This window comes from Toxotes jaculatrix, chromosome 21 (assembly GCF_017976425.1).
Source record: "Toxotes jaculatrix isolate fToxJac2 chromosome 21, fToxJac2.pri, whole genome shotgun sequence".
NCBI lineage: Eukaryota > Metazoa > Chordata > Actinopteri > Toxotidae > Toxotes > Toxotes jaculatrix.
This window is the reverse complement of record NC_054414.1, coordinates 17,542,512-17,566,687: the sequence shown is the minus strand read 5'-3', so window position 1 is coordinate 17,566,687 and position 24,176 is coordinate 17,542,512. Positions and strand designations below refer to the sequence as shown.

General features: G+C 42.1%; 4 protein-coding genes across 5 annotated transcripts; 2 read left to right on the top strand and 2 right to left on the bottom strand.

The window, feature by feature from the left end:
- Nucleotides 1-31: 31 nt before the first annotated feature.
- nbr1a (NBR1 autophagy cargo receptor a) lies at nt 32-11,578 on the bottom strand. Of its 2 annotated transcripts, XM_041067176.1 has the most exons (22): nt 11,030-11,577; nt 10,612-10,674; nt 10,476-10,494; nt 9,911-9,933; nt 9,285-9,467; nt 8,967-9,044; nt 8,615-8,838; nt 8,205-8,324; nt 7,676-7,975; nt 7,178-7,337; nt 6,527-6,775; nt 5,636-5,737; nt 5,403-5,478; nt 5,140-5,250; nt 4,868-5,047; nt 4,547-4,714; nt 4,273-4,418; nt 3,548-3,972; nt 3,106-3,191; nt 2,739-2,826; nt 2,336-2,435; nt 32-1,660 (listed from the first exon to the last, which is right to left on the bottom strand). In XM_041067176.1, exons 1-22 carry the CDS (start codon nt 11,129-11,131, stop codon nt 1,472-1,474), a joined length of 3,192 nt encoding a protein of 1,063 aa, XP_040923110.1. In that variant the 5' UTR covers nt 11,132-11,577; the 3' UTR covers nt 32-1,471. The 2 variants fall into 2 exon arrangements, with proteins under 2 accessions (XP_040923110.1, XP_040923111.1); XM_041067177.1 differs by lacking the exon at nt 10,612-10,674 and having other exon boundaries at nt 11,030-11,578.
- Nucleotides 11,579-11,966: 388 nt separating this feature from the next.
- On the top strand, nt 11,967-15,395 carry psme3 (proteasome activator subunit 3). Its single transcript, XM_041067179.1, has 10 exons — nt 11,967-12,105; nt 12,753-12,785; nt 12,894-12,956; nt 13,253-13,357; nt 13,466-13,514; nt 13,765-13,883; nt 14,263-14,399; nt 14,570-14,624; nt 14,780-14,866; nt 14,974-15,395. The coding sequence occupies exons 1-10, from the start codon at nt 12,064-12,066 to the stop codon at nt 15,052-15,054; spliced, it is 771 nt and encodes a 256-aa protein (XP_040923113.1). The 5' UTR covers nt 11,967-12,063; the 3' UTR covers nt 15,055-15,395.
- Nucleotides 15,396-15,768: 373 nt separating this feature from the next.
- g6pc1a.1 (glucose-6-phosphatase catalytic subunit 1a, tandem duplicate 1) lies at nt 15,769-19,585 on the bottom strand. The gene is made up of 5 exons (XM_041067178.1): nt 19,011-19,585; nt 18,809-18,918; nt 18,121-18,226; nt 17,880-17,995; nt 15,769-17,759 (listed from the first exon to the last, which is right to left on the bottom strand). Exons 1-5 carry the CDS (start codon nt 19,226-19,228, stop codon nt 17,251-17,253), a joined length of 1,059 nt encoding a protein of 352 aa, XP_040923112.1. The 5' UTR covers nt 19,229-19,585; the 3' UTR covers nt 15,769-17,250.
- Nucleotides 19,586-20,392: 807 nt separating this feature from the next.
- On the top strand, nt 20,393-22,947 carry g6pc1a.2 (glucose-6-phosphatase catalytic subunit 1a, tandem duplicate 2). The gene is made up of 5 exons (XM_041029621.1): nt 20,393-20,712; nt 20,827-20,936; nt 21,183-21,303; nt 21,698-21,813; nt 22,030-22,947. The coding sequence occupies exons 1-5, from the start codon at nt 20,480-20,482 to the stop codon at nt 22,530-22,532; spliced, it is 1,083 nt and encodes a 360-aa protein (XP_040885555.1). The 5' UTR covers nt 20,393-20,479; the 3' UTR covers nt 22,533-22,947.
- The last annotated feature ends 1,229 nt before the right edge of the window (nt 22,948-24,176 follow it).

The following is a 24,176-nucleotide window of genomic DNA, read 5'->3' as shown; positions in this document are numbered from 1 at the left end:
TTACATTTTTCATTACAGTGGGGCAGAGAGAGAGAGGTGTGCAAATAGTTTATTGGCGGATTTACTGTAGAAGGGTATTTAATGTATACACTCTGCGGCAGAAGAATAATTTGACAAGCATAGTAGATATATTCAGAATTGTTCTCTAGATCGTGATTCTTTAAATCAAGGAAAATCATCAACATAAGAAAATATGGTTCAAAAATCCTCAACCACACACACACGCACATACAAAGAGAAACGTACATTAACTTAAACCTAAACACGCACGCCACGGGAAATGCCAAACAACCACGTGTATCTCAGTAAACTCAGAGTCCTCTTTCATCAAGGCAATTTCATCAAACAAAATATACTTGGTTCCACTAAGAGATTATGGAATGTGTTGATAGAGACATCTAGGCTTGGATTAGTGCTAAATGACAGTCGCTAGGTATCAACTGGTGGTTCAATGACGACACGTGAAAATGCAGGCAGGGGTGTTAAAACGTCGGCGCAAAGCGGACTTTTTCCACTGTGACTGTGCTAAGACACAAGAACACGACTCATCTCTAAAGCCTCTACCTGTCATGCAGGTTGTCTTCTAAAAAGCGGTAGAAAACATCTGAGTCTGAACAGTGATCCGTTCGGACAGTTTTGTATACATTCCACATGTCAACGTCTAAAATAACAGTACTCTGATACAGAAAAAGATTGCATTGTTTAGGCAGATTTCACTACGTTAATCGAGAAAAGTTATAAATATCTGTTTGTTGTTCCTACGACTGCACTGCTGACCCTCAACACCCAGAATATCCACGTAGCTTCAGTAGCATCGTCTCAAACGAGAGCTGGCTTTTCACAACGTTTCTATCTTTTCAAGACATTCAACGATTTTCACTTTCACTGCTCTATCTGTGAGAAGGATCTAGCCAAGCCCTGACAAAAGACAATTATTTTTTCGGCGCAGAGGAAGCAGCTACAACAGCCACACAAACACTAAGATGAAGAGCTGAATTACACACTTTTATCCTGTCAAAACTACAGCTCCTACTCCTTTTGACCAACACGATAAAGCTCTATGGCCCAGGTAAACAAGGCATGGCAAAGGTTAACCACTATCTATAATAATAATTTACACGTGTGTGTATATATATGGTTCATTTCATCAAAATGTTGAAGCTAAATTAAAGGCAAAGGCAGGAGAAGCCGTTCATGAATGCTCGTTTCATTCTAATTAAGTCTTGAAGAAATTAATGCTCCCATTTCATTTGAATATTTCAAAGCGACACTGTTGTCTTATTGGTCTTATTGGTTCAAATAAACTATCCACCCTTTGAAAAATTAATCATTTGCATGAATCATAAATAGGTTTTCTTTGTCTCTTCTTTAAATAACCCGGAATAAATCCAGACGCTGGAAAGCGTGAGCTACACTCAGGTCATAATCTAAACACTCTCTTTACATCATGTTTCTCACAGCTTTCCCTCCCTCAGTGCTGAGTGCTGACAGCTTCGCTCTGGCTGTCCTCAGCCATCTGCACCAGCTCGTTGACGGTGTGCAGCAGGCTGTAGCCATGCTTCCTCAGCAGCTGCTGGTTGAGCCGCTGGTCTCTGAAGCCCATCTCCAGCAGCATGGCCATCATGGAAGGGTCCTGTCTGGTGGCCGGGTCGATGCCTCGCTGCAGGGGAGCAAGACAAACACGATGAGATGAGGAGATGGAGGTACAGTCAGTGTTATTCACCAAGTGCGTAAACTTGACAGTGAATGCTGGTGTGAAAAACAATTTTAAATCGAGCTTTTCTGCATAAACATGATCTAATTTAAAGCCACAAAAGACTTTGTTTACCCAGAACTTGTCTGGTCAGGCACATAGGCACCAAGACCAGGTATCTCTCTAAACAAGCTTCTCCAAGCTGACATTTATTTAACCATAGTAATCATATACAGAGAGCAAACCACTGGGTAAATGGAGCTTGTTTGGCAGCTCTGACGGGTGTGGTAGGAAGCACTAAGATTACCTTACTGAAACAATTCAGTGGAAAACTGGTGCACTGCACTTTGTGCCTAACTGAACAGACAGAAATACTCACAAACATGTTATTCCTGAAATCCTAAACACATTTTCCTCTGTTTCTGTTCACCAGATGAATCTAAGTCCAATGCTCACTCTCTCTTAGCTCTGAGTTTGGTCTCTACCAACTCCTGACGGGAAACATCTGGCTGTCTGCTGCTAAATGCTCCACTGTGTTCAGCAGCTTGTCTCTAACTTTTGCAACTCCCAAATCTTTAAGTGCTCCTGTGCACGTTGGCGACATTTTCACCATGTAGACACGAAGGTTTCTGTGTGATGTACCTGTATTGAACAGTTTGGTCCAGTGAACAGAGCTTTATAAGCGGACGCTGCCACAGAAAGGGCCCCTTTGACAAGTCCCTCTGTGATGCCTCCTTGGCCCCTGGTGCAGAGACAAAGATGTGGTCACACTGAGTTATGTAACAGCATTACAAGGAACAATTTGTTCCAGTTTGTCTCACTGTCACAAAAAACACAAGCAGTCCAAAACAAAAAAACAAAAAAAAAAATGTGTGTGCTGTTATTTTGCTTGAGTTGCTGTCAACAATCATCCAGACTAATTCTTTGCTAATTTTTTTTTTTTTTTTAAATCAAGACGTTACACAAAAAGATGCTGAAACTAAACAGCAGGAATTTTCTTCACAAGACCGAAGTGTATAAAGTTTTACTGTTTGTTGTATTTCACCTCGGCTGCAGCGCGTTGCTGGGTCTGGGGTTGTATGTCTCAAAGGCACTGGATGCTGAGCCTGCTGATCTGGACAGACCAGATGACACTGCAAAACAGACAAGGAAGTAAAAGCACACACTTACACACACACACACACACACATAACAGGAGAGCCTTCTGCTGAAGCAACAAATCCTCACTTCCTGTCTTAAAAACAATGAAATGTGTTTCCTTTCTCACCTCAACAGAGCCAACAAAACTGCTAATTCAGACCAACAAACTGCGTCTAACAGTAGGCTGTGAGGCTTAAACTATCTAATTTTTTTTCTATGTACTATCACACTGCAATGTGCTTGAATCCAGATATTGAAATAGTAAAACTCACCATTAAGGTGGACTCTCGGTTGGTGTGGCTCATATAGTTCACAGGCTGGAGGACTGGGGTCCTCGGCCAGGTACAGTGCCTCAGACCTGGAACACACCGTAAACAACCTACAATTAAACCGTACAAGGCTGCAGCGGCGAGATAAAGATGAAGATGGATAGAGCTCATTTTGGGGTTTTATTTAAAACATAAATCCAGGAATGAATATGCACCGATTATAAATATTACAAATGTGAAAACACAATTGTTACAACTAGTCGAAAACTGGTTGATAAAGACACAAATTCTGTTCTTTTAATTTCTATCCACCCACACAGTATTTAGAATTCAAATATCTGTATTATCTCAAATATCTCTGTTCAGACATTTGAAAAAGTTTGTTTTCTGCATGTTAACAGATTTCTGAACTGCACAGGACGATTTGACTGAGCCCCTGTTTAACCTGGGTGAGTAGAGGGCCGGTGGAGACAGCAGGGGGTCAGGAATAATCGGCAGTGGCACCACTTCAGGGGTGAGCGTCACAGCGTCCAGGGTTTGGGAAGCGCACAGCATCTGATTCACGCTGCTGTGGATGGGAGGGACAGGTGGAGACCAGGTGTTCACTGATGATTCCTCAGCAGCGACCTCCTCTGTCCTCTCCTGCCTCTCTCTCAGCGGTGCAGCCCTGCCCGGCTTAGAGTTTGAGTTATCCTCCTCCTCCTGGTGCACGTCTGGATCGGCGGAGGTCGCAGCAGCAGCAGTGGTGTCAGGCTGCGACATGGCGGAGCTGTACATGGACTCCCCCAGAGGGCGGCTGGTGTCAAAGCAGTCTGGGAGGACAATGATGTAGTCGTCGCAGGAGGAGACTGAGGAGGTCTGGCTGCTGACCTGCGAACGAGGAGGAAAAGATGGTGACATTTATGGACTTCATCCACGAAAACAACAACGCTAGCACCTCTAAATCTCACTGTATCAGAATCAAATGTTATTGTAGCTTCGGCATCAACATAGTTTTTTTTTAAGGATTTCAGGTTTTATTAAGTTTACCAACAACTGACAGCAGCAAACACTAACACTGTGAGTACAGAAGAAATTTACTGTTATGGTTTCTGTAGCATTTTCCTTCCACAAATCTAAATCATCATCCATCATCACGTATGTGTGGGTATACAAAAGTTTAATCCCCACCTCATCCCAGTCTTCTCCTTTGTTTCCACCCTCCTCTTCTTGAGTATCCTTCATGCTTTGCACGTCATCCAAAACCACAACTTCCTCATCTTCATTTTCATGGTGTGAAGTATTATGCGGGTTTTCATTCACTGGTTCAAGGAGAGCTAAAAAAAAAAAAAAACCACAAACACAAAGACCAAAATGAGAATCTAAATATTGAGAGTGAGGCTCTGTCCTCCAAAAGACGTGACTGTGTTGGAAATAAATAGAATCCAGGAAGTCATTCTCTAACCTAGCTTTGTCTCCTCTTCTTGGGGGATCTGGTTGAGATCTGTGTTGGGTGGCAGAGCTGAACTCTCAAGTTTAAAGGCACAGATCTCCTCATTTCCTTCTTGTGCCCTCTCTGCCTTCTCAGCCTCCACTGCTCTCTCGAAGCAATGGCTTGGACCCCGGGAAACGACTGCAACATTTTACAGAGGAAAAAAGCAGAGGCTGAGCATCACAGAGTTACAGTACAGCACAGCAGCCTTCAAACACAAAACAGATTTCTGAACACAGGTTTGTTAGATGAAATGAATACAGTGTGATTCAGGGCGGCACAGTAGCTCCTCACCCTGTGGTTTGTGGCTGCTGTGATGAACTCTGCGCAGGGGTCTGTGGTCGGGTGCTTCCTCCAAGGTGAGAGAGCGTATGACGGTCTCACAGAGGAACTGGGCTCCACTGATCTCCTCCTCCCTCTCCTCATCCTGGATCACAGGCTCCAAAAGCTCCCTCTGCTGCCTCAGCTTCACTCCTGATCAAATCACAACAAACTTTTGTTTTACTTTTCTTTAGGTGCATCTCCTTGTCCACATCCATAGTATTAAAAACACGCTCAGCTCTTACCAAAAAGTTTTCTGACCCCTGTGACCTCTGTGTCTTCCTTTATCTGTGAAATTATGGACTTCTCCAATACTGGTGCATCATGGGGCAGAGGGGATATGCAGGGCGTCAGATCTACAAGTTAGCCAGAGAAAACACAACAGTTCATACACTTGTGGGTTAATGTTAAAGAAGAAGTGTCACCATAGTTTTTGGGAAGTTACAGAAGAAACAGTTTAATCGTCCCACAGCTCAATTAAGTATTTAAAGAATTATATCTGACTTACCAACAGGAGTGTTATTAGGAACCTTCTCCAACTCTTGTACTATATTTATATCCAGCAACTCAAATGACAGCAAGTCCTAAAAAGGAGCAGATAAAGCATGAATATAAAACACAGTATCACAGAATTTTTCTAGTAGAAAATTTAGCCAATGAGCAACGTGAAGTTCAAGCAGTGAAAAGGAGTATGGACTGAAACAACTTTAAAACATGTTTGACAGAGCTCTGAGTGTGCACCTGTGCAGTCAGCAGGTCGACTGAGGGGAAGTAGTAGTCATCATGGTTGAGGTCTACAGACCTTACCTCCTTCACCGTCTCCACCGGCCTCACCTCCTCCTTCTGAAGCACAAACAGGAATGGCATCATTATTATCACGACAGAGTTCATTCAGCAACGGTCATATTTATTATGATTGTGAGCATACAGATGTTCTGCCACTTTTTACATGCACAGAGCTTCTAGTGTCTGGTCTCATTCAAGATTTCCTATTTCTAAATGGCTTCAAACCAAATCACAATGACCCATGTGTGCCCAGACTGCAATAACAAACAGTGAGAAGGTCAGGGTTTAAACACATACACAATTCTTAAGGGTAAAACGAGAGCCATGCATTCCTAGATTCCACTCCTGTCTGTTTTTATGTCACAAACACCGCTGTGTTGTTTCAATAACATTACATTTTTTGTTACCCTGGAAACTAGACACAAAATTTCAAATAATTTAGGCCTGTAGCTTCAATATCGATAAATCTGTCAGTATATTTACAGTGAATCGTTTGGTCCATAAAATGCTGGAGAACAACACAAAAATTCCCATCACATTTCCCTAAAGCCCAGGAGTTAAAGTGATGTAAAATACAAAAACAAAGCAGAAAATCGTCACATTTTGAGAACAGGAGGCAGGAAATGCTTCAGCTTTTTCCCTGAAAAATCATGTTGATGATTAATCAATTATATACAAAACCGGTGATGAGTTTTCCGGTGATAAATCAAGATAACTAACTGAATACATAAATTACAAGATCCACATGTAGAAACAACTAAATGGACATGAACTAATTAGAATATTATCTAGTTGCACATGTGAACAGTTGTAGCTGTACAGGGTGTCATCGGTTTGCAGACTTGCCAGTCTTTTGCTCTGATGTCCGAGCGTGTTGCGGCTGTTGCCGGGGTCAACCACGATGCTGCACCACACACGCGGGCCAAACTGACACCCGCAGTGCGCCAGCCGCCAGTGGGAGGTGTACGTCCCCTCCATCACAGGAGCCACAAAGGCCACACTGACCACTCCCACCTGTCCTGGCAGCAGCAAGGGGACCGGCACCTCCCGCTTCTTCTCTGACGCCAGGCCGAGGTTTCCCCACATGAACACTAGCTGGGTGCACGCATACACATACACAAAACACAAAATAGAAATACACATGCGAAAAAGGCACAAAGACAAGAGCATGCAACCAAAGTCACATGACAGGAAAAAAAAAATGTACACGGTCGAGTGAGGAACACACACACACACACACACACACACGCACACACACACATTCAAACAATGACAAAGACTTATAAACTTAAACCACACAGATTCAACTTAATTCAAATAATAAACATCTCAGACAAAAGGAGCATTAGTTGTGATAATGCTGGATAAGAAATCTTAGCTGGTGTTAGTGGATAAGAAGAAGAAGAAGCAATGAGCTGAGTGGGGGCTCAAAGTGGAAGTGAAGCAGGGGGGCAAAGAGAGAGTGGAGCCTGTCCTCTCGGTAGGTGGGAGGGGTACCTTAGTCTCTGAAGTCCAGCTGATAGTGCCCGAATTCCTCATCTTCCAGTATTTGATGAACTTGGTACCGGGCTCCAGACGGGTGCCGTCAGGCAGATTTTCATCCAGAAACAAGGCAGCCATAGTGGGCACCAAGGACGTGTGCGAGACCCCGGGACCCCTAGTTTCAAGTGTACAGAGCATTGTTGAAAATAGCCCTGGTTTCTTATAATACCCATCTCTTTTGTTCTCTACGAATCAAAAAAGCAGGACCCCAGATTTTTTTGCAGCTCAAAAGCATTTTTCTTAGAAAATCTATGAAGCAGCAGCAGCAGTTTTCACATTGAGGTAGTTCCAACATTTTCCACCACCCCAGAGCAGCCAGCGATACACTTATACAGACTAGATTACAAAGATGGCATATTTTGATTTCTTTTCTTGGAAAAAAAGACTTTTTTGCATCCATGCTGGGTTCGAGGTACCCAGCACTGTCGGACGCCCTTCCGCGGTGGCGCTTACTCTGGACTGGAGGCCTGGGGATCAGGGACCGGGGCAGGGATGGGACCTTGGGCTGGGGCTGGACCTGAGGCTGTTTCTGAGGCAGCAGGGGGGGGCAGGGCTGGGACCTGGGTGGATGCGGAGGCCATGTTTGTCAAGTTGGCTCTGCCTGAGGTAGAGGGCCCACTCCACTGCAGCCCCCTCTTCTCCAGTCTCAGTTTCTTCTTGATTTCCTTGACTTCGGCTCTTAGCTGCCTCCTTTCTGCTTTGAGGCGCTGTCGCTCGGCCTTGCGCACTGTCCTGTCTCCTCGCCTTGGGAACCTGGTTTGAAATGTCATCAGGAACACCTATTTGTTGACTATCAAAGGTTTATTTTCCAAGAACAAACAAAACACATACACACTTGTAATTCATGAATTACAGTAATCTAGACACTTTGCAGTCCTGCTTTGCATCGATCTATGTTTTCCCCCATTAATGTAGAAGAAGTGATAGCAAAAGCTTTAACACTGTTGTAAGTAAAAACAATAACTTTTTGGGGGGGTTTTACCTCAACTCTCCTGACATTCCATGCTCAGGGATAGAGAGAGGTGTCTTGGTTCTCACAAGGTTGTGGCTGGGGTCATGGCTATGTCTGCACATCTCACACAAGATGCAGGACGGGCACACACTGGCAGGGGAAAAAGTCAAACACAAACATCATTATGAACGCTCAAAAAGCTGCTTAAAGAACAGAGAACATGCCAGAAAAAAACATGTCATAGACCAAGAACTACCTGATAAAGGTACAAAGGTCTAAAGAATCAATGAAAGTAAATAAATGACATGTTCAAAGCATCACCACTGTCACTTACTGATTCACCAGATGATACATTTCTATATTTGGGAAATGTGTGCCATGATGAATCTAACTCTCTATTGTCCCTCTACTGTAAGTGACACAAAATCTTCCACGCCTACCTGCACTTGTAGGCCCCCTCAGAGGTGAGTTTGTTGCAGCTGCTGCAGTTTGGGGTGTAGCCAAGGGACCCATTTGAGGTGGAGGGGCCCGGCCTGGGACCTATAGGTCCACCAATAGCCCCACTGGCTTCATGGGGTCCGTCAGAGGATTTGTGGGTACAACACTGGCCAGAAAAGTCACTGCACATCCTTTCGACTACTTCTTTCACCACCTCGTCTTTAAACTGTGAAAAAAAAAAAAAAGACAAATTTAATTTCTGTCCAAAGACAACAAAAAACAAAACCATGCACCACACTTGTAGTGTTAAAGAGGATATTTATGTTTTCTGTCAATAAGAAAAAGAAGCTTTACCTTCTCCATGTATGATCTAAACCACATGGGAGGGGGCTCATCTTCTGGTTTGTTCCCCTTGTTGTCTTTAACTGTGACCTATATGAAAAATATGACACATCAGTTAAGAGTATATAAAATATTTAACCCTGATTTAAATCAATTTTCCTAAACGCATTCGGCAGGAGTGGCTCACATAAATCCTCTAAAATTTCAAGCACTGCCAGTTAAATTTTTAGGCAATAAAAAAGTGAGATGTGATTTCAAAATCATCGAAGCCATGTGAGACTATAAGGTGAAGAAAGGGAGAAGAATAGGAGACATTGTTTGCTTCCTTACAGCTTCTCGCTCCGGGGTGACCTGTGTGCCCTTGTCCACAGTCTTGACCCTGGAGGGATAAGGAGGAGCAGGCCGGAGGTCTCCTTTCAGCTCTTTCACCTCCGTCTTCAGTGGGCCCCCGCAGGCCTGCCCTTTCATCTTGTACACGTTCATATGCAACTGGTTCCCCTGCTTCTCTGCACTCTGAATGGAAAATAAGCCACAAACAGGAGACTGGTATGAAAATGTGCAGAATGCAAATAACATATGTGACATATACAGGAATCTATTATACTGCTCACATATGACTTCTGATAAAAATATGCTGTTTCGGATTCAATATATAAACACAGTGTAGTTGAGTTTGCCATATTTGTCATTTATTTATCTTTGCCATTTGTCTTCCTGTGTGTATTCTGTTCAGTGGTGGATATGTGAACGTTGCGACACTACGACTGTACAAGTGCATACTTGTAATGTGTTTATGTCTTAAACACAGTCATGTCTGCATGATGTATGAGCGCCTGTCGTATTTTGTCATGTCGTCATGTATACCAGTCGTGTAATGAGAAGTATTTTCTTCTCTGCTATGTGCTGTTAAATTCAACCCTTCACTTCTCTACAGAAACCCAGCACCGCTCCAGTACCTTGATGGCTTCTTCATATTCATCTGAAATAAAACAAATTAACAGTAAGTTGCTTGGACAATTAAACGGTAACCAATTAACATTTTTATATTCTGTAATCACAGTTGTAGCCTAATATTAAATGCTTATCTCACACATTTGTTTGTTGTTTTTTAGCTATCATATTCAAAGACATCATAAAATTAGGACTACAAGTAATGGCTATTTCCATTATTGATTAATCTGACAATTATTTACTCAATTTAGGTCAATGTCCTAAAATAACAAAACAACGTCTTAAAAAAAGTTCCAAGGTGACATCTTCAAAAAAACAAAAAAAAAAAAAAAAATTACACGTGGTCAAACCAAATTGTTGTTTTGACCAATCAATTCTTCAAAACTCAAAGACACTCAGTTAACTGTCATAAGACAAAGAAAAGCTGGACCCAGCAAATGTTTTGCTTGAAAAATGACTGAAAACAATAAATCACTTATAAAAATCAAAACAGTTGCCTATCAATTTTTCAAACTTATATTCTATTTTGGGGTCGATCAGTTTTCATAAAACACAGAAAAACAACCTCACCTTGACTGTTGATGCAAATCTGAAAAAGTGAATAAGATGCGAATGAGTCCATGAACTTACACCCAGAAAAATAAAACATCAGAACACAGATCAGCAGTGCGTGCACACACACACACACACACATATACAGTCTCACCTCTTCATTATCTTCATCAAAGTATTTCACTTGAAAGTGATTGATGCCAAAAGATGCTTTGATCTGAAATACAGTTTTAAAGCACAGACATACCAAACAGCGTGTTATAAAACCAGAACTTCTTTTTTCCCCTCACACGTGTTAGGAAAACATCAAGAATGGCAGACTGAGAAATACCTCTACAGCTACCTACTGCACCTGGATGAACAAAAGCAGTAAAACTGAGCAGATTTCCCTTTCCCTGCGAATTACACTACATACTGGCCGGTTTATAAATTAATACTTATGTCCACATTTTGTCGCAATACTATCGACTGTCCTTCAGGTGGTCTACTGTTTACGTGTCTAGGCCATGTCTGGGCCTGCTTTTCGCCAAACTGCGCCAGCGTTTAGCCAACACGCTCAGCTAGCAGCTTACCCAGGCTTCGACCGATTCCCACTCCAATTTGTCCAAATCCTGAGCCAGAAATCGCTTCACGTTGCCCCGGAAATTGACTTTGATAGTAACAGGGAGCCCCATGTCAGCCGTTTAGGAGCGGATAATGGCTATCATTTGCGTTGACACCGGCCTGTTTGATCCCCGTTGCCCTCGACTGTCTTCTCTTGTTTACATCGTCAGCTGCGTCTAGAAAAATACGGTGACGTTTCTGCTCCTTCCTCTTGTGAGTTTATTGGTGGCTGGTAAAACAGCTTAAAGGCGCATTACCGCCACCTAGCGTCTGCTTCGGCAGGTACAGGGGAAGTTCGATTGTGACGCACAGTATAATACACATCAATGCTTTGCGTTTTTCGCACCCACTTATTGTTGTGAAGCGGTGTTAGACATTCCAGTTAAAGCCATAACACTGCTTAAAACACATTTTTGATTCATGAAAGTAAAAAAACAAAACAAAAGACCAGGTCTAACTAAAAATATTTACATATCAAACCTGGACTTGATTAAAAGGTGAAGTCTCATATTTGTGAAACCTCCGTCTAGACCACATCAGACCTGTCCAATCTGGACTAGGTCTCATAATTTGTTCGGACACACCACCTCAACCTTTTTTTTTTTTTTTTTGTTTTTTTTTTTTTTTTTTTTCACTTATGCTCTTATTAATATTTTGTAAATACTATTATCTATTTTATTTACTTACAACGTTTTGTATGGCATTCTGGGTGAAGAGCAAAGTAAGAATTTCATTGTACAGGGAAACCTGTTTCCTTACTGTGCAAATGACAATAAACCCTTTGAATCTTGAACCACCAGGGCTCACTCTCTGTGCCCCGTGGCGTGTTGACAGTTCGCCTTGACAACTCGCGCAGGCGCACTGAAAACAGTGCGTCATGTCGCATGTCATTGTCGTCATCTTTAAGCTCACACAAGTGTGGCTGACAAATAGCAAGCCACACGTTTACAGGTGGGTTTAATGCTGTTGGGACAATCGCTCTTCGCCTGTTTGATCACATAAGATGTCTTCACTCCTCAAGGTGGACAATGAAATTAAAACCAAGGTAAGGCTTGACTCTCGGGAACCCCAGTTAAGGTTATACGACGTGTTGTTGTTTCCATTTGCTCGCTAGCATGATAGCCTCATTTTGTAGCATAGTATGTGAGCCTACTAGCAGCTAACGGATTTCTAACCGGCCGGTTTCCCGCCTGTTACGGTACACCTGTCGGCTCCCGGACAAGTACTGTGTCACAGTCACTTTAAGCTTCATGGAGAGTGAGGAAAAGTTAACGGTACTGCGCCGTCTGAATAAGTAACAGCTGCTTTCGGTTGACCGCACATGCTCTAAAGAAGGCCTCAGCTAACGAGTTAGCCAAACTCAGCCGCTATCTCATTTTACATCTTCTAAGTCTTTATTTCCCTTCAGTGTTTAATTATCGATTAACAATACAACTACAGGTCTTGCTCAAGTTACACTTAAACTGTTCACATAAGACACTCACAAACATGCAACACACAAACGCATATTAACATACAAATCAAGAAGATCCAAAACATGTAGAACACCATTGTGTTAATTATTTCTGTACTTTGTCCTAATAATATGGTTGCTGTTATTATTTAGTGGGGATGGTGGGAGGTAAATACCAAATACTATAGCCATGGTTTCAGCTAGTCTGATATTTGGATTCTTGCCTTGTGTGTTTGCAGGTTGATGCATTCAGGGAACGTATCACTGCCGAAGTAAGTATCTGTTAACCTGTTGAAAAAAAAAAAAAAAGGTTAGACATACTGTCATCAAACGGTTTGTTTTTGAAGCAATGCTGCATTAAAAGTTTGTATTTCTTTCAGGCAGAGGATCTAGTTGCAAATTTTTTCCCAAAGAAGTTACTGGAACTTGATCACTTCCTTAAGGTCAGTGACATATTCACTCAGCTAAACACATACTGCATAGTCTTAGATTTGTGTACATATTGGTTAGGAGTGGGTGATATGTATGAAATGCTGTTTAGGTCTATTTCTATACACTTCAAATGTGCGGTTTATTAATAGGCAGATTAAGAAAATAGCTAATGGTTCTGGCAAAATATCTGGCAGTTGACAGATTTGTGTAGCCTCACAGTAGATAACATCATATCACCCAACCCTGATCTGGTCATTTTGCAAAAATTAAAAAAAAAATTAATACAGCTTGTGTTGTTGTTATTCAGGATCCAATCATAAACATCACTGAACTGAAGGAGATACACTCGGAGATAAACCTGACGGTACCAGACCCCATCTTACTCTCAAACCTGCACGACGGTCTAGAAGCGGTGAGGCTCCATTTTACAGTTTGATTAAATCCTCAGTCCTTACAATAACTGCTGTGTGTAGAGCAGAGGTGAGAAATGGCGGCTGATCCTGTTTTATTTGTTTCACAGCAAAATGCCAAAAAAAGAAAGCTTGAGGATGGAGCTGGGGAGGACATGGGTGAGTGTAAAACTGTTAAGTAGGTAACATAGATTTAAAGTGATAGCATCGTAGTTGCTGGACACCTTTCCTGGATAGACAGTCCCAGTTCTAATTAAATTCCAAGGTCAACAGTATTGATTTGAATGATCCTTTTTCTTACACTTCAGGATAAGATTGCATCCAACCTCTATAATAATCATTCCCTGCTCCTGATATGTTTGAAGTGTCATCTTTTTACCCTTCTTTCTCCTCTTCCCCTGTCTCCCAGTGACCGGCACCAAGGTCTTTGTTATGCCTGGTGGGATGATGAAGAGCAACGCAAACCTTGTTGATCTTATCGAAAAGGTCAAACCAGAGATCAGGACACTCATAGAGAAGTGTAACACAGTAAGTAATGTCTTTAACCAAGGACCATAGTCTTGCTTTCAGGATTGAGGGCTAAGTCATATACAGCTGAAAATGTGTAAAACAAGTGTAGGATTAATGAAGAGGTGTCGGGTGATTCAAATTAATCCACAGTGTGTTATCCATCATCACTTCTTAATACAGGCAGTTTAATTGTAAATAAGAGGTGCTTACCTGACGTTGAAAGAGATTTTCTCGCTTCAAGCTCCAACATGTGAGTTGAAGTGGAGCATTGCTGCAAGAAAAATATCCTGTACGCTGAGCACCCATTCCCAGACAGTTACTCTGCATTTGAACTTAGCTGATAGCATTCCCGATGCTGAATTCTACCTTTTCTCAGCAGTTTTCTTTTCTTCTACAGGTCAAAATGTGGGTTCAGCTGCTCATCCCAAGGATAGAGGATGGCAACAACTTTGGGGTGTCAATCCAGGAGGAGACAGTAGCTGAACTCAGAACAGTTGAAGGGGAGGCAGCATCTTACCTCGACCAGATATCAAGGTTTGTTCAAAGTCCTATTGTGTTGAACATAATACAGTATGAAGCATGAAACTGTTGTCAAATAAGGTCCCTGAGCAGCTACAGTTTTTGTTTACTTTTCTGTTTGTAATTTATCAGAGCAGTTTAACAAGTTTAAGAACCAGAATTTTATCTCTCTTCTTTACCTCTAGATACTACATCACAAGGGCAAAGCTGGTTTCTAAAATAGCAAAATATCCACATGTGGTAAGTGAATATTGTCTAAAATAATGAAAGTACAAAGTTGAAAAATACAAAGAAAAGAATACAAAACTACAGAATGTAGTAAAAAGTCTAGACAACATTTTAAATGATTCTGTTGCTTAAATGACTAGTGAGTTTTTTGTTTTTTTTTTAATTAGGAGGACTATCGGCGCACAGTAACTGAGATTGATGAGAAGGAATACATCAGTCTGAAGATCATAGTTTCGGAGCTCAGAAATCAATATGTATGTCACGATTTTTATTCCTCATCTTTATCCATTCAGCTTTGTTTTATACCAGCACTATTCTAATTTCTAATTTCCCTCCTAATTGTTCTGTCCTTTTTATGAAGGTAACATTACATGACATGATCCTGAAGAACATTGAGAAGATCAAGAGGCCTCGAAGCAGTAATGCTGATGCATTGTACTGATGTTCATCCAGCCATCTCAGCCTCCACTCCCCCCCCCATCTCTGCCCCCATCTCCCCCCCCCATCTCTGCCCCCATCTCCCTGCCATGCCTATTGAGCTACAGTAGCCTGGCCCTGGTTCACAACTAGACATTCACCTACTTCAGTACAATCAACACAGCCCTGTAAAAAAAACCTAGCTCCCATAGATGGACACAACCCACATGTTTTTGTTTTAATTGTAAAATATTTTTCTTGTTTTAAACCCTTTGAAAACATATTCTCTCAGAAAAGGGGGAGATAGATTATAGAAAACAAAAAGCGCTATGTATTTTTTAATTTTAATTAAACATTTTGTCCTCAGATCTTTGTGAAATTGCTTCATTTATAGCTCTTAAGAAAAATTCAGAGCAGAGTGGTTTGTTTCATGCCCACTGCTTCAGCAAATGTTGGTTACTTGTTTTTTTTTTCTTGTTTTGTTTTTTATTTAAGTCATTTATTAGACTCCTTCTGCATCTTTTGGAGGGTGATTGTTTATAGGAGACACAACACAAAAGCTGTTTTCTTCTTTCTCCGAATGTTGTACATTACACAGTATAGTCGTAACAATTGATCATTAAGCAGGTTTTAGGTCCACAGGCTTATTGGTTTTCAGTGAAAATTCATAAGTCATCAAAGCATCTCTTATGTTGAGGCATTGATTCTATTGAATAAAACATTTTTTGATAAAGATTTTGAATATTGTGGCATTTTTGTGGTTGCAAAAGTGTTGAATGTTAGATAAAAGTTAGTGGGATTTTTTATGTACATATCAAAATGCACCTGCAGGTGTCACTGTAGCTTGTACTCACCACTTCTGTACATCAGCAGACTTTTAACAGCTGGAAGGAAAACACAATTAAAACATTTAGATGCTACAACATACAGATATATCTGATTGTTTTTAAATAGAGTTCTTTGTAATACATGCAATTAGTTCTGTGCAAAATGCACATTTGTCTTATTCTACACAAAAAAACTCAAATTTTGCAAGTAGTATTTAATTTCATTAATGTAATTAATCAATATATGTAAAATCATGCGATATTATGTGACCCAACACAACTGCCAAGCAACTACATTTACACAATCCAGCTACAGGTTTGGCTGTTTGGACTCATTCAGAAACCTGTCCATACAGAATAAATGAATCTAGGTGGACGGCCTGAATAAATTCAAAATGTAAACACTGTAAGACTAATGTGCACTATGTCTGACATACTTAAACCAGGGCTTTTTGTTTTTCTTGATGAAAAAGCAGTGATAAGATAAAATCTATACTTCATACCAGAGAAAAACAACCAATTTCAGCTGACTGTAAACTGCTGTAAACAGCGTAGTGTTGCTCAATGTTCTTGACGCAGTGTTTCCACTGACCCCTCCCCCGTGTCTGTCTTACACACCCACACAGACCAGCACCATATAGATATAGCTTCGTGAGATAAGCACCGGAAAATTGTTAAGGGGACCCTCAGAGATAGGATGGTTAAAAAGGAGACTCAGGATTTGCTGTTGGGAAACGTCACCTGGCCACGGTTATTATGTCATCAAACAGTCTCACATTTCCTGCTCACCGTGACCCTGTCGACCGTGCAGCGTGCAATTCAGATTCAATTCAGTCATCATTTCATCACTACCTCACTGACCTACAATTAATTAGCAGAGCTGCAGAGGTGTGTCTGTTAAAACATGCAATCCTGGCGATCTCAGTACGAAACATCCAAAGCTCCTTTGTACTACTTTTAAAGTGTCGTCAACACTTTCTGCCCCTTGACCCTCCATGTCTCTTCTGAAAGCTCATGGCTGTGGTGAAAGTCAGTGTCACTCTGTGGCACTACTGAGTGACGGGAGCATGATCTAGTTAATAATTAATACTTGTTCCTGCCAGAGAATTAATCAGTATCAGTCCGAGACTTTCAGAGAAAACCGATAGGGCAGCAAGGAACTTCTAAAATAAGCACAACTCTTTTCGCTTCACATTTGGCAAGAAAGCGAACAAGTATATTTAGAAAATTTGTTGAACTACATTTCATATTCCTTTAAAGAATTGTACTAATAACTTCAGGGACATTGTCCAAGAAATCTGAGTCTCCTAGTGTCTTAAACATGAGAAGAACCATCCTAGTAAATATAGAAAATTAAGCTAATAATTGACTATAAACTAAAGGCTGGACCTCAATCACAAGTTCTTGTCTTCTCTCTTTCCCTTGCAAATCCTGCAGAGAGCCCAAGGCACAAGAGTGGTTGGGATTAAAAGTGCAACTGCACTCTTTCCGAATGACAAGACATAGAAAGTCATGTGGTTGTCAGCGGCAAATGTCCATCCATCCAAAAGCTGAAGCAGGAACAAAGAGAAAATAATACATCCCATCTTGAAAGGGGCACTTGTGTTCTTCTTCTCGATCTCGGTGTGGAGCGGTGAGTGCAGACCCAGGCCCAGACCAAACAGGCTGCCCATGTTACGCAAGAGGCTGGCAAAGGGTGCGGTGTCCAGATGAACCCACTCGGGCCTGATGCACCACTTCTGGGCTTTCTCCATTGTCCACAGCAGGTCCACACCCAGAGCTTTGAGCAGGAGGTAGAAGCCGACAGCGAAGGAGGTCAAGAAGAGGGTGGTGAAGATGTACTTCTCCATGCTGGTGCTGTAGATCTGTTTCTGCTTAGAGACAACTTCAGCTACGAGTACACCTGACACAAAAGACGATCCATCAACCTCCATGCTCCAAAGTGGCCCAAAAAAATTTTTTTTTAATGAAAATGTATTAAAAGGATTCAGATAACTGTCTTTAACTACTCAGGTAGACTAACCTGTAATGACTCCAGCAATAACCTGGTGTGGGAAGTGGGCAGCCATGTAGACCCTGGACATACAGACCACCAGCTCTACCAGACCCATCAGCGCCCACAGGCCTATCTGCAGGAATCTGACAGAGTGAATACTGAACGTGAGTGCACAAGGTCCCGGAGGATCAGAGAACAGTAAAGGTTTTATTTGATACCAAAGAGCCATTTTTCAAATAAATGTATGATTGCATTACCACAGACTCACTTGTATAGCAAAGGCGGGCATTGCTTCTCTGTTGCAAGGGAGAGTAGTGCTGTTACCATCACATACCAGACACCAGCTGCACCCATAGCATGACCTGAAGGACTTCCTGCAAGAACAGACTTAATCTTACTCAAACGGACCCAAACAAGCTTATTCTCAGGTTTTATCAGCTACATAGATGTGTTTTAAAAAGCAATAAATCAATATGCATTTGTAAATATTAACCCCACAAAGTTATCTGAAACAGAGCTCAGTAAAATCTGTTTCTGTCATTGTCTCCATCTGCAAATACTCTCTACATGTTATTTAGACAAACCAAAAATACGTCACATGTCAGCAAAGGTACAAACACCACACTGTGAAAACACTGCATTAAAAGGACACTGCATGCTACTGTCATACAATTCAAACTTAAATTTCTCTGTGCAGATTAAAAGATCAAAAACTGCTAAAGGTCAAAGGTGCAGGAGTTTATCACATATTTATCACATTTGATATCATAGTCATTAATTCAAAGGAGCCATGTGCACACGTTAAACACTTTAGATATAATCTGGACATGAATTAACCGGGGTAAGAGTTCACTGCACCAGATGATTCGATTTATTCAAACAGTCAAGATCAATCGATTCCTCAAGAAAAGACAGTCATCACATGTGATTCACTGCAGGTCTGTTGTGAACTGTACCTGGTCCAGTCTCGCATGTGATGGGGAACTGCCGCAGAGAAGGGACCGGACCTGCTCCATAAAACTGGGTCTCATGAACCCACCAGTAGGGTCTCTCCCCAAAAAGAATCCTGCCATGGAGAAACCAAGAAACTCAAACTACAACTACGTCTCTCGTTATGTGTTTTAGGGTTGACTTCAGTGTCAGACTTGAACAGATTACCATTTCAGGACCAAGTTGAGCCAGTCTCCGATGACAGCCACCCAGATGAGCCTGAGCCCCGTGTCCCTCCGCAGGTGGAACCAGATTGGGAACAACCAGAAGAACGTGGTGTGCAAATCAGCCACTGTGGACGCCAGGCTGAACAAACCCTCGTACCTGCGGTATCTGGTCTGCAGATGGACCGCCAGCTCAACCCCCCAGCTGTGGAGAAGATCCATGATAACACAGCCCAGACCTCTGCCTGAGGATGGTGCACTGAGTCTGGGGTGTTCTGTCTCTTTCGTTGGTTAGGTTGCTGCCAGGTTCTCTCAGGCAGTCCCCTCTGCTCTGCCACTGTGTGATCCCCATTGGACTTTACTCAAGGCTAGCAAATTTGTTTGCCTTTGGGACAGTACAGACAGGTTCCTTAACCTTTACACCCCTGAGGCCCCTGAGACTAAAATCCATCATTACTGAAATCAGCTGCCCGCCCCTCTGACAGGTCACAGGTTTCTAGGAAAACCTTTTATTTTTTTCTTTGCTCAATGAAAATTAAGTAGCTTCTGTTCTCACTCCAAGCCAGTTGCTTGCGTAATCCATTGATCTTGGCTCACAATCTATCCACATGAATAGTGTTACAGTTAGACATGTTTTCCCTCCTTCTTGTGCTTGGGACCCTGATGTGAGAAATGACATGGCATTCTTATCGCCAGCATGTCCCTTGAAACGAGACACAGCATGAGCTCGTCAGCGGGGATGTCCCTGCCAGACATATTTGTCACAACACAGCAGTAAATTGTCTTCGACCTACAACCTGCCAATCTTGCTTTTTCTTTTATCACTATCTCAGCTTCTCCTCAGTACAAATCCAATCATTTAATCATTGATCTCCTTATGTAACCTACAAATGGGTTACTCCATCGTTCTGAGGAGTGAGGTGTTTTCACCAAATCATAAAAAAAAAAAAAAAAAAATTACATAACTGAGAAACTATTACTTAGTGTCTGCATGGATGAAGAAGAAATCACGTGGTAAAAATATCCTTACAGTCAGTTTTGGTCTAAACCTGAGAACTGTGGAGTATGTTTTAAGAAATAAAGGGCACATAGCTGATATTCAAGATAAACTCTTGGTTCGTATATGGCTGGTTTAATTTAGGTCACAATTGTGAAACACAGCCATTGGTCAACTGACTTCCTCTCTGTATGTTATGTACAGTACTTCAGAGAGAAAGATACCGATTGACGTTTTGTTTTCCTGCTATCTTTCCCACTTGTTTGTGTGACAAACCTCCCAAACTCCCCTGACTCTCAGTGTTTTATTACACATGTGCAAGGTCCAAAGATCAGTGTGAGCATGCGTTGGGGTAGTGGGTCACTCTAGTATAAAACCAACCCACTGTGTCACTGATAGCAACAGTCGCTTTTTTTTTTTGGTCTAACTCACTCACTCTTCGCCTGACTGAGATTTCTTCTCCGCTTGAGGCAAAGATGCTCAACGCTGTCATGGACGCCGTGCAGGGTTTTGGGGTGAGCACCACCCACTACCTGCAGACCAACTATCAGGATGCCCAGGGCCTGTTCCTTTGGGTGTCCTGGGCGGCAGACCTCAGGAACACTTTCTTCATCTTCTTCCCGCTTTGGTTTCACCTGCGGGCCTCAGTGGGCATTAAGCTCATCTGGGTGGCAGTGATCGGAGACTGGCTGAACTTGGTGTTTAAATGGTGGGTCAAGTAAATCTTTGAATTTGAGTTTGTGAGCAAAATCGTGTGAAGTCAAATATTCTTAATGATTTTATTTAGACTATAACAAGCGCATGTTTCTGTTGTGTTCTTCAGGATTCTGTTCGGGGAGAGGCCTTACTGGTGGGTCCATGAGACGGCTCACTATGCAAACACTGTCCCCCCTCACATTGAGCAGTACCCCATGACCTGTGAGACTGGGCCAGGTGAGAGATGTCATTTTACATGCATATGGCTGGAAAAAGTAAAGTACAAGTACCTCACAAGTACTTAAGTGCAATACTTGAGAAAATGTACTAATAACAGTAACAGAAAAACAAGATAGAGTTTGGTTTTCGTTCATTCATTCACAAAATTAAGTAAAATGAATGAATGATTGATGCAGATTGCTGTGAGGTTGTACCTGAGTGAATTAGCCACTGATATTTGTCTTCTCTGTCGGTGTTATCCAGGAAGCCCCTCTGGACATGCTATGGGAGCTGCAGGTGTGTACTACACCCTGGTGACCTCCATCCTCGCCATCGTAACCAGCAAGAAGAAGCACGGAAGCAAGAAATCCACCGACAAAGAATGGTGAGGCAACTCTATAAAAACTACAGCCTGGCTCTGTTGTCCCCACTGATGTCAGGGTTGTTTACCATTTTCTTCCACTCAGAGCTTATCACTGTGGACACACTATCTGTCCTCTGCTGTGGTTGATCATTGACTTCTGAGAACTATTGGGTGGAAAGCGGGGGTTATACAGGGGTTGTTTTGACGTCCAGCCGGATGAAGTTCGCATGATAAGCAAAGAATAACTGTGTTAATTGTTATATTGCTTTAAAACATTGACTTTCATGTTGTGGGGCGTCAACAGCAAAGGCTGGACTGATTTAAAATATGCATCTGCCGTGAGTTTAGCAATGTCTTGCTTTGAGGTTTGCAGTTTCAGTAACAGAATTTGTAATTTGTTTATGTATTTTGACAGGTATCTGAAGGCGGTTCTGTGGACACTGTTTTGGGGAGTCCAGGTGTGTGTCTGTCTCTCCAGGGTCTTCATTGCCGCCCACTTTCCCCACCAGGTCATTGCTGGTGTCATCACAGGTCAGTATGGACATGCTGACAACTGAATAACCCATTAAACACAAAGAATAATAGCCTATAGGAAGCCTGAGAGACAAAGAAGAGGTTGAAAAACATTCTGTGGCATCACTCTCGTCAATATAGACACATATCCCCACCATCCCCAGGAATTACACCCTTGGCTGAATATATAAGACATAATATTGACCTGGGTTTTTCACTGTGCTTTGCTCTTAGGTATGATCGTCGCTGAGGCCTTCAACAGAACTCAGTGGATCTACAGCGCCAGCATGAAGAAGTACTTCTACACCACCCTCTTCCTGACCTCCTTCGCTGTCGGCTTCTACCTCCTGCTCAAAGCTCTGGGTGTGGACCTGCTGTGGACCCTGGAGAAAGCCCAGAAGTGGTGCATCAGGCCTGAGTGGGTCCACCTGGACACCACGCCCTTCGCCAGCCTCCTGCGCAACATGGGCACCCTGTTTGGTCTGGGTCTGGGCCTGCACTCACCTCTCTACACCGAGACCAAGAAGAGCAGCAGCACGTTGGCCAAAGCAGGGTGCATCATCAGCTCTCTCCTCCTGCTGCACCTGTTTGACTCCTTCAAGCCTCCCACGCACACCGCAGCCCTGTTCTACCTGCTGTCCTTCTGTAAGAGCGCCACCGTGCCTCTGGTCACCGTCAGCATCATCCCGTACTGCGTGAACGGAGCTCTGACCCTGCAGAGCAAAAAGGGAGTGTGAGTCGTGAACTCAGATTGTAAAGACTAGTGAACTGGAAGTGCGAAGACTCTTCCAGATCATAAAAACTTTCCTCTGGTGCTGATTACATTCATACATCGAACTGATCCTCAGGAGAAACAGAAGGGATGAGTGGGAAACTGTCACTGGTGCCATGTGGACACTGAACTCTGTGAACACTGTGTGACGCCAAGTAAAAGCACTATCCAGGATGCCCAGCGGCACTTCCAAAGACCCAGTTTGAATTTTAAAAAATAGAATAATTACAGTTGTCTCAGAGTCCTGAGAATGGACAAACAATGACCACAAGAGTCTAGCAAGTACAGCTTTGATATGTTATTTCAAGTGTCATAGTAATGTATTTTTAAATGTTATAGAAAGTATTTTTGAATATTTTTTAATAAAAATCTTGAAAATGTATCAAATGTCTTGGCTCATATTTTACTGCACCACACAGCTACACTGGACTGTGACATGATTCATTCATTAATCAGCATTTACCTCCCTAAAGGTAGAAGAACCACTGAGATGAGGATCCTCAAAGTAAAAGTACTGTACTTCATTACAAGTCCTGCACTCAGAATTTTACTTAGGTAAAAGAACAGCTGTATCATCAGTAGAATGTACTTAAAGTATGAAAAGTACTCATCAGACAACAAAAGCTGTATTTGCTCACATTTTTGAAAATTACAATTAAAAATATGATGAATTAGTTCTGAAGTCATGTGCAGTGTCTGTTTTCTATGATTTCTAAGTGCATTTATTGACATTTATTTGCATGTAATGACATCAAGTGTGAGTAACGCTCAATCAAAAAATCTGTATCACGCCTGTGTGTTCAGAATTTATGACTCAGACAATGAACCCTGTGGGGTTCTGGGCCTGTGACCATTAATATTTGACCAAACTGAAGAACGAATTTTGTCCTAGTCAGTGAGTGAAAGACAACATTTATTCCCTCATTTAGCACACACACAAACACACACAAACATACACCCACATAAACCCCTACATGAATCACATACCTGATAACGAAACATTTTTTGCAAAGCTGTCGTGAGATATAAAACATTAATGCAGCATCAAAGCTCTGACCTTTAGCCTGATTTGCAGCGATGACATAGATCTTGACGTCATGCGACTGTCTGTGTGTCAGCCAGTGCACATAAGGCCAGCGGTGCAAGCTGAACATTCAATATTTGTCTGTTTGCAGAATGCACACATGACATCCCTGATGAACGCTGAGCTTTGCAAACTGTTTGTGTGTCAGTGCCGTTAGCTTATGAAGTTTGATGTTTTTGTGAAGCAACATGATCTTTGACGCTAACAGAGCCCTCCCGTGTCAATGCAGTTCATGGAACGTTGCACACAGAAAAGTTTTGATAGTTGAAGTTTTTGACAGATAGGCAGGTCTGCAAAATGGGGCCACATGGAAATAGATAAACAGGGAAAACTGCTATTGGTTTTGTGAAAATAAGAACTATGCAAAATATGAAAGTGAAGTTTATGGACAATAATGTACAAAAATTTGCCAAACATCACATAGGAGCAGACTGTCTCTGTGCTGTGTGTACATGCAAATGTAGCATGTGAGAATTACTTTTACACTTTGGGAGCTGACATTCATGCTCCAAAGAAAAATTAATC